We start from the raw sequence: 9,531 nt of genomic DNA, 5'->3' as shown, positions 1-9,531 counted from the left end.
TTAAATGCACATACTTACATATAAACGCTTGTATGATTTTATGTTAATGTCAAATATTACTGTTAAATTGACCAACACTTTGCCTGATGAGCCGCCACAAAGAGAGGTTCAGCTTGGACAGCTAGTGAATTGCTCGGCAGACAACCGGTTAGCTACTCCCACAATGGCATGCAATGGCTTGAGCGACAGACATACGTACATATATTATATTAGTGTATGTACTTATGTATATCTGTTTCTCCGCAGCACTAAATTAAAAACTACAATAATTTACAAATATATTATATCAGAGCTGTGGATAATCACTTCATTTGCTTGCTTTCTGAGGCGACGAATTGTTTTTCTCTTTTTGCATGCTTAAGAAGATGACTAAATATATGGTACATGACTGCCGCGACTTATCGCTCGCCTGTCATGTTTATCTGCGTAAAGTTTAAATAATTCGTCAGTTAAACTATGAGCTCGCTTAGCTTTACAGTGGAAATGAGAAGAAGTTATTGGATGTAAAATTAGTTGGCTCACAATTTGAAACAGTGCGTTTGCTGTCAAAAGTTCTCCATTAACTTTAGCTTTAAAATACTAGACCAGCAGAGGGGCTATACTGGCCTCGCTGACAGTGAAATCAAGTCTAGACAAGTAGCTTCTGACTTCACTGACAACGGCATGAAGTTACTACGATATCAGACTAATTTGGCCGCTTGGAATTGCGGGAAACAGCAAAACTGAAGAGCTTGCAACAGGGTGCCTCCATCAAACTGTGTCTGGGCTTCGTTGGCCTGTTTCACTTTAGGACTGGATCTGCCGACCTTATGTGAACTCAGTAAGCGCAAACTAGCACTTGTGCCATAGTGGTTCAAAGTGGAACGTAAGAGCTCGATTGATTTTTTGCTCACTGAACACTGTCTTGTTGATACTCCATGATGATCAAAAAAATTTCTCTCCAACTTTTGATAGACTAATATTGAAATATCCAGACACTGTGGCTGGAATTGATATTAGCTACCTCAACAAAACGAATGAATCGGCGTAATAGCTGAGCTTACAACAGCGCGCCAGTCGTTCTTCCTTTTCGCTGCTTCACGTAGTTTGGAGATTCGAAATGTAGCCAGTCCTTCTCCACTAGTCTTTCTAATGGAGTGGAGATCTTCCTCTTCCTCTGCTTCCACATGCAAGTACAGTGTCCAATACTCTCAGAGCTGAAGTGTTTTCATCCATTCGGATGACATGAACAACCCAGCGTAGCCGCTGTCTCTTAATTCGCTGAACTATGTCAATATCGTCGTATATCTCGTAAAGCTCATCGCTCCATTGAGTGCGGTATTTGACGTTACCAATACGCAAAAGACCATAAATTTTTCGCATAATTTTTCTCTCTAAAACTCCTAACATCGGCTCATCAGATGTTGTCACCGTCCATGCCTCTGCGCCATATAGCAGGACGGGAAAAATGATAAGCAAGAGATATTCTGTTGAATTTCAAGGCTGACGTTATTGGTAATGTATTGCTGGTTCCAAAATAGACGAAATTATCTCCGGTTTCAAAGTTATGACTGTCAACAGTGATGTTGGGGCCAAAGCGCGAGTGCGACGATTGTTTGTTTGATGACAGGAGATGTTCTGGTCCTCGTTCACTAACAGACCCATACGTTTCGCTTCTTTGCCCAACCTGGAGAAAGCAGAACTAACTGCGCTGTCGTTATAGCCAACTCCAAACTATAATTATAAAATATTGTTGGATTACATATTAGATTTTTTACACATTTAAGGTATGTTTGACTACCGGTCGGTAGTAACGCACTCAAAACACTCAGCCAAGATCACACCCAAAAAACAATTGGATGGAGTAAAGAGACAAAATGTTGCTTAAAATGGTAGTATACAAAGAATTACACTTTTCTCAATAATTACATCATTAAATTATCACAAATTGCAAGCAATTTTTAGAATGGTTTTTCAATTGCCTCGCATCACCGTCATCATTGCGAAAATTACGTATGTTTATTCATCTCATTTGTATAAATTACTCGGATGGCCACATTTGTGACCAAAGCATGTTAGCATGCAATTGACTAGCGGGTTATCGAGTGGCGTTGGTTGCCGCTTTGACTTTGGCTGCTGCTTCCTTTTGTGCTGAGAGTTCCAACACTATGCAACACTAAGACAATTGCTGCTGCTGGTGCTTGCGACCACTCTTGTTGTTGCTGTTGGACGTTGTTCTTGTTGCTGATATCAGCAACTCTCCCTCATACAAACATACACGTGTGTACATATGTACTTAGCATATACTTTTGTCAGCGTTCGTATAGCAATTGTTGTCGAGGCGTTTGTTGCTGCCCGCCACAATCTATGAGCCGGCGAAGCGGCGAAACAATTCATTAAATGGTGTATTTGTGGCACTTTGTAATGTGCACAAAGTTCAAGTGAATCTTCGCTCGCAAGACACACCAAAGCGCTCAAGACTCACTTTTGGTATAAATATTCCTGTTCATTCTGTTTGCCACACAGTATACAACAAACACTTTTCAAGTGCTGTGTACGGTGTGTCGTCTGAACATTCTCGCCTTCATTGTGTCAAGCGTGATATCCTTACAACTGATAGAGAAAAATACTTAGTGTGCTCCTAAAAGTATCCTGATTGTGTGAAAACATAAAAGTTGATCATGAAAATAATTGTAAGTTTCAAAAAATTAAAACACAGGCTTGAGAGTTTACAAGGATTATCGTTGGAAAAAATATAAAAAATAATTATTGTGGAGAGATGTCTCTGTGAACTAAGCAAATGTGTGGTTGAAGCCGAAAGATAGTGTAGTGAAGTAGAAAATATTTATTGGAATTCAATAAACCTATGATAAGCGGTCATTCGAATAATTTTTACCATTGAACTTTATGATTATTCAAAAAACGACAGTTATACAGACTCGTACATGAGAATAACAATTTTTAATACTAAAGATCCTGTTTTTATTAATACTCACTTAAAAGCACTAGATTCAGTTAACATAAGTATCTATATTAAATAAATATGTTCTAAGTGTTAAATAAGGAGAGGACCCGTGATTAGTATCCACTCCTAGATAATAAGTAAGCGATCAAAGGCCCAAATCGAGTTAACAATAATACCAACCTTAGAAAATATTTAACTGAAAACAAGTTCCGAAGCACCTATTCTTTATAAGAGTTTATAAACTCTGTCTAGCAGTCAGATTTCTCTTAAATATAAAATCTCTAAATTAATCTTGGATACATTTTCTGAATATTTCTTATAGAATAATGATTCCAGTAGATCTAGAATTTTGAGCAATGCTAATAATGATAGTAAATTAAATATAATGTAGAAAGTGCAGTAAATGGGCACGCTGCCACATCTTCTGTTTCTATCAGGTCTTTTCTAGAATTCGGCTTAAATATCTAGGAGCTTCGTAGTAAACCAGACTGCATGAACTAGCAGTAATCGATATCAAACCCCTATTAAACTTCGCTTAAAGCTTTGAAAAAAACTTCAGCTCGCAGGAATAATGAACCTCCATCTGGTATAACTAAGAACGTGTAGGTATGTTTGGCGTGACAGCCTATTTTAGTGTTAGACAATGATTCTTTTTCTTTTTCTTATCGCACGATTTTGTTGAAGTTCCTCCCTTCGTTTTACAAGTTGACGCCAATTCAAAAGATAAATACAAAATTTGAGCCCGAGTATCTGTTTTTCTTAATAAGTTCCTTTCAATCTTTGTCAAATTGAATATTTTCCGAACTTTAAATTCATAGATGCATAAATTTGGATAAGTACTTAACAATACAAGCCGTCGGACTCAGTTTAATATTAAAATATATTAGGTTAGGTTAGTCTGGTAGACTAATAAGCCACGCTTAGACCAGTTTTGGTCCTTTGCAATACCAGATGGAGTTCAGTTACTAGGTGCGTTGGGAGTAGGCATCCTTTAGGCTGACTGTGATGGTCGCGAATTTCAATAGAATATATAGCCTCAATTCCTAATCCTCTTCCTCAGATGCTTAAAGCGTAGTCTTGCCAATGCAGCACAAGTGCACAAGAGATGCTCCATTGTTTCTCTCGTGCTGTGCTCTCGACATTTCCTGCAGTCTTCTCGATCTGTCCGCCCCATTCGGCGGGCGTGTGTCGCCGCCAGACAGTGACCAGTTAGTATTCTGATCATGTTCCTACAGTCTCTTCTCTCAAGTCCGTATAAAAATTTTATTTAATTCCGATCTACCATTTTACACACAACTTTTGCAGTTACCATGCTTCTATCCAGATCCTCGTATAGACAATGCATGGGTTTCCCAATGATGATCAAGTTTTCGAGTGTTAGTCGTACACCATTCTTGGCATTCTCGTCCACTATTTCCTTGTTGCTTGCTTCCGGCAACACTTTCCATTGCTGTCTTGCTTCCAGGACACTTCTGAGAAGAATTTAAGTAAGAGCAGCATAGTTTTAAACTTTTTTTTTAATATTAAGATGGTTAAGATTGGTTGAGGTGGATATGCATTAAAGTGTCTAAAGGTCCTTAAAATGTGTTCATAAACATTCCTTTGCCAAAACAGAAAAACTACCAATGTTAGAGCTTAGTCATCTAGCAATTTGGTAGTAAAAGGCAAGAAGACAGCGGATTCATCTCCATGTAATAGTAGGGCGGTGGGCTCGTAGGACAAAACTGGAAACAGTGACATGAATGAATTGGGCTACTGTTCGAAACCTTACAGCAATGCTTTTTGTGAAAATTACCAAGAGCTACTCAATGGTTATCAAATAAGGTTTAAAGTTGAACATTAAAAACAAAAACTTTCCTTACATGTGTTAAATTAATTGATGTCACACAAGCTTTGCAAACTCCTCATATTTCATAGAATTTTTTTCTCTGCGAAATCAGTATCGACATATTGTTTTTTTGCTTATTTTTAATATATACTTGTATCTACTTCATAACATATTCTGTTTCATAAAAAAATTTAATTTTCCATCAGAGCATGTTTATGAATTTGATCTATAGTGGTTTGTTGCCCAAGAAATAAAGATATATTTTATGCTCGCTATTCGTGAAACTATAAATGATTTTGTAAAATTTACTCTCGCTTACTTTTAACTCTTTCCTTCCATTTAAGATTACAGAAAACAGAAAAAAATAGTAAATTTTCTATAAATTATGATACATCGAAATAAATAGAGAGAAAAATGTTGAAAATGTCCCCCTCCTTTTATGAGCGTTTCTTATATATTTTTCGTGTTTGACAATCACTCTGTGAAGACTAGCGGTAATCCGCCATTATATGACGATCCCTTTAACCTTTATTCCATCACTTTAAGATGCAGGTAGAACCACACTCTCTCTGTTCATCACTATAACTTTTAGAATTAACCGAAAATGAATCCAGATATTTCTAGAGATTCTCAAATCTGCTCTTTCTTACTTTCCATTTACTTCCACCGATTTTTAGAAATTTGGCGACATCGTTGTTTCTGCGAGCATATAAATATTGTGTAAATTGTAAGTCTAGATAATTTGATTTTTATAAAACCTTAAAACCTTCCGCATAAGTTTCATATATTTTCGGTAAGGAATCTGAGTGTGGGCAACGTGATGTATGTATACGCCAAAAAGTTGCCCAAAACCCTAAATATGACTGGAAAAATAAAGCCGATAATTGATCAAAATGTAGATATGAAATAATCATAAATATAAAATTACATTCAATGATTTCATAAATAAATTCTTAAACAATATTAAAACAAAATAAACAAAATTTGCTAAGATTTCCAGCGTAATCTAAAAATGAAGAATATGTTTTTAGAGCTGTGTAATCGATTATAATTTATGATAGAAATAGAGAGTTTCACAGTTTCTTTCTATTTGACAGAAAATATCATTAACTCATGCATATTAATAGAGAGAGAATACTTTATTTACCATTATTATAAAATTTTTATAATAACTTCTGTAAGAGTGGCTGGAAACCTCATCGTTGACAAGGCAAACTTACCATATCACACAACTTTCAATAAAACCATTTTAACCGCTTTCTTTTCACTATTCCGAGTTAAGATTATAATCACTTCAGAAACCTTAGGTTAACACTTTAGTTCTGCCATATGCTCTGTTACATTCCCTTATATTCTGTGAAGTAATCAGCAGGCCATATTCTTCAACTCTGAGTACAAACTGAAAACCAATGGATTAAAATCTGGATTTTAAAACAGTCAATCGTCTGCAGCTATGAAACCAGGAATTTCGCTTTTAAGCCACTGCTGCGTGGTTTTTGCCTTTTTTGCAGGAGAAGAATCTTGCAGGAAGTTCTAAGGCTTTCCATCGAAGAGAGTATTGCTTTACTGCTCTACTTCGCCTTCCGAAACCCTCCTGCTGGTAGTCTTTGTAATAGATTTTATGGCAAGACTAAATATTCTCAAATTTGAGTAGATCTCTATCATGTTAACACAAAATAGCTTGTTATGTAATTTTTTTGGTAATTCCAACGTTTCGATAATTTTATATACTACGTTCAATATCGCTTATGCGTCAGTAAATTCCAATGCCAATACAACTGCCAATTTAAACAGACAATTTAAAGCTCAACTAAAGCAATCGGACTATTTTTACATATTTTAAATCTCTACGATTAAGTAATAATTCAATCTACTTGAGGATACTTTTCATTAAATTTGAGTAAAAATATTTCAATAAAATGACGAAAGACTTTTATACACATAACATATGTATATACATCTATTTGATGGTATATATCGTCACCTAAAATGCAAACATATCAACATAAAAATTGAAAATCGCTGTCAGATATAATAATCAATATATAACGATTTTATAAACAAAACTCAAATTTTGTTTCAATATGAGTGGTTACTATTGTAAAGTGTTTCCTTCGCCTGTAAACTGAAAACTGATGTTACGTTATTTTGCATTTTAGGTGACGTTATGTAGATATTTTCCTAATGCTTCTTTGTTATTGGTAACTATCTTTTACAGATTAGTTTGTTGATCACCTTGTTGCTCGATGTCACACTGGCGCGACCTCAGGGCCCCACCACCGAACCCATTCCCATAATAAGACAAGAGCAAGAGGTCAATTTCGATGGCTCATACAAGTTTTCGTACGAGACCGGCAACGGCATACAAGCCGATGAGGAGGGCTACTTGAAGAATGCCGGCTCCGAAGCCGAAGGAACGGTAAGATTTAACAAACCATTTACTAGCGTAAAATATTGCTAAATCGCAGTGATAAATGCTTATGTTAACGTATGACTATATTTTAATACAAATTTGCTTGCCACAACAGCGATAAATCAATGCAATTGGCGCGCTGAGCAAAATATTCGCTGTAATTAAATAAATTACTATGCTTTGTGGACGCGAATAGCGGTTCACGAACTTGGAACGCACCCATTACTTACATGTCAGTGGGCTAAGACAAATTGCTGAAGAAGCGTTTGGTCCAAACGCCGATAGAGATCCGCAACCGCCCAATAAATTGCTGCTGCCAAGCGCTTCGTTGTACGAATGCTGAGAATGCGGAGCGTTTCATCAATGAAATGTGGTTGCTGTCAATGTTGTTGTAATGCAGTCAGTATATGTGTACGTGTTTGTATGTTTGGGCGCATGCGCTTGGATTTGGGTTTTCCGTTTGGCTGTGGGCGTTTGTCACGTGGCTGCAGACAGCTTTTCGGAAAATTTTAATGCCATCGTGTGTATGCTTGTATGTATGCTTGAATGTATGTATGTATGTATATATGTATATGTGTGTGTGTTGTCGAAGCCGTCATTATCGCAATAAAATTGTCTGCACAGCCGCTAACACGGTCAATAAGAGAAATAATGTGCGCATAAACCACTGCGGCGGGTCATAGCCGCGTCTGCAGATGACGCCACCACTAACAACAGCGCCAACAACAACATAGTTGAGCGGTAAGCCAACTTCGGCGCTTCATCGCTCATTGCGCGCCTCACTTGTTTGATCAATTTCTGCATTAATTCACTAATGTGAGGCCAACACGCTGAACCTGCCTCAAGCGCGCCGTAGTGTGTCTGCGCCAGCGCTTGTAACTTTTTTCTAAGCTCGCCTCTGCCATTGCACGGGCACATAAATTGCGGTGCGGCAAACACGATTCCGGCGCGCATTGTTGCCCAATGATTCACCGCGATTACGAGCGCGCAGTTCAGCGGTTCAGCGATGCGGCGAAGCGACGGTAATCCAGATTGACATTTGTGGCCATTTGCGGTTGTCTGCAAACCCACTAACCCACCTTCGGCAACAATGTTTGGCGAGTCACGAATTGATGTTCAAATGAAATTAGCGCTGAATACCATTAAAAGCATTGTATTTTCTTTGAGACATCTTCTAAATGCGCCTTCTTTCTTTTTTATTGACTTTTCTCATTGCAGTCGGCGCAAGGCTCTTTCTCGTACACCTCACCTGAAGGTGTGCCCATACGCATCACCTATTTGGCCGATGAGAACGGTTTCCAACCGCAAGGCGATCATCTGCCCACTCCACCACCGATTCCACCAGCCATACAGAAGGCGCTCGCTTACTTGGCCACCGCGCCACCACCGCAGGATCAGAGCAACCAATTTGCGGGCAATCGAAGAGGTTAGAGCGCGTGAGGGGAAATAGAACAATAATAACAACAACAAAGCTGTGAATTTAAACTGCAGTATGCAACACCTATGATTAGCACAACACACACACATACATACGCGGGAGAAGACAACGGCACACACGTCTGTAGAAATTTGGAGCCAGAAATTTGAAGAGACAGCGCAGCGAATATATAAGAATTTTGAGGGAAAGCCAATCTGCCTGAATAATGTACGCTGCTTTACTTTATACGACAATACTCTTCTTACAAAATATACCTACATGTTTACTACATATTTGAAAATAACTATTGTAATAAAGTTTACACACTCTAAAAACATGTTTTGAATTGGTTTAAGGATGAATTCAACACATCTCGGTTATCGTTTTAGGTAAGAATAGAAACTTTCGCAAAAACAAGGTCGAGTAGAGTTCGTAAAAGAGATGATTGATAACGTGTGGCTGAAGACCTTCGATTCATCAAACGTATCATAACTGATAACGAGACTTGGGTTTATGAATATGATGTCGAAACAGTCCGACAATCAAGCGGATGAGCTCCAAAAATTAGTCGGAACTGGGTTTTGGGCAGAAAATTCACAGATTTTTCAACAAGATAATGCGGCGTCATATTCTATCACGATTCTGGCTGACTTTTTGGCCAAACAAGAAACGGCCACCCTCGGCTCTACCACCGTGTTTTCCAGAAATGGCTCTTTGGTACTTTTTTCTGTTTCCGAATTCGAAAAATTGGCTTCGGGGATCGTGCTATGAATCCATCGCTTTAATATGCCTATATTGGCTCAGGAATCTTAGTTTGAAGTTAGTTGAAGGTCATAATAAAGATTTGTATTAAAGTACGTGAAAATGTTTTTTTTGTCAGTCTGGGTCAGGTTTGATCAGAAAATATACCGTATCTGCCTATCCGTTCA

General features: G+C 37.8%; 1 protein-coding gene across 1 annotated transcript; it reads left to right on the top strand.

Moving 5' to 3' along the window:
• The first annotated feature begins 2,522 nt into the window (after positions 1-2,522).
• Positions 2,523-8,886, top strand: LOC126756438 (endocuticle structural glycoprotein ABD-4). The gene is made up of 3 exons (XM_050469505.1): positions 2,523-2,672; positions 6,991-7,191; positions 8,404-8,886. The coding sequence occupies exons 1-3, from the start codon at positions 2,661-2,663 to the stop codon at positions 8,614-8,616; spliced, it is 426 nt and encodes a 141-aa protein (XP_050325462.1). The 5' UTR covers positions 2,523-2,660; the 3' UTR covers positions 8,617-8,886.
• Positions 8,887-9,531: the final 645 nt, after the last annotated feature.

Source organism: Bactrocera neohumeralis, chromosome 4 (assembly GCF_024586455.1).
Source record: "Bactrocera neohumeralis isolate Rockhampton chromosome 4, APGP_CSIRO_Bneo_wtdbg2-racon-allhic-juicebox.fasta_v2, whole genome shotgun sequence".
NCBI classification, from domain to species: domain Eukaryota; kingdom Metazoa; phylum Arthropoda; class Insecta; order Diptera; family Tephritidae; genus Bactrocera; species Bactrocera neohumeralis.
This window is presented reverse-complemented; position numbering and strand designations above follow the sequence as displayed.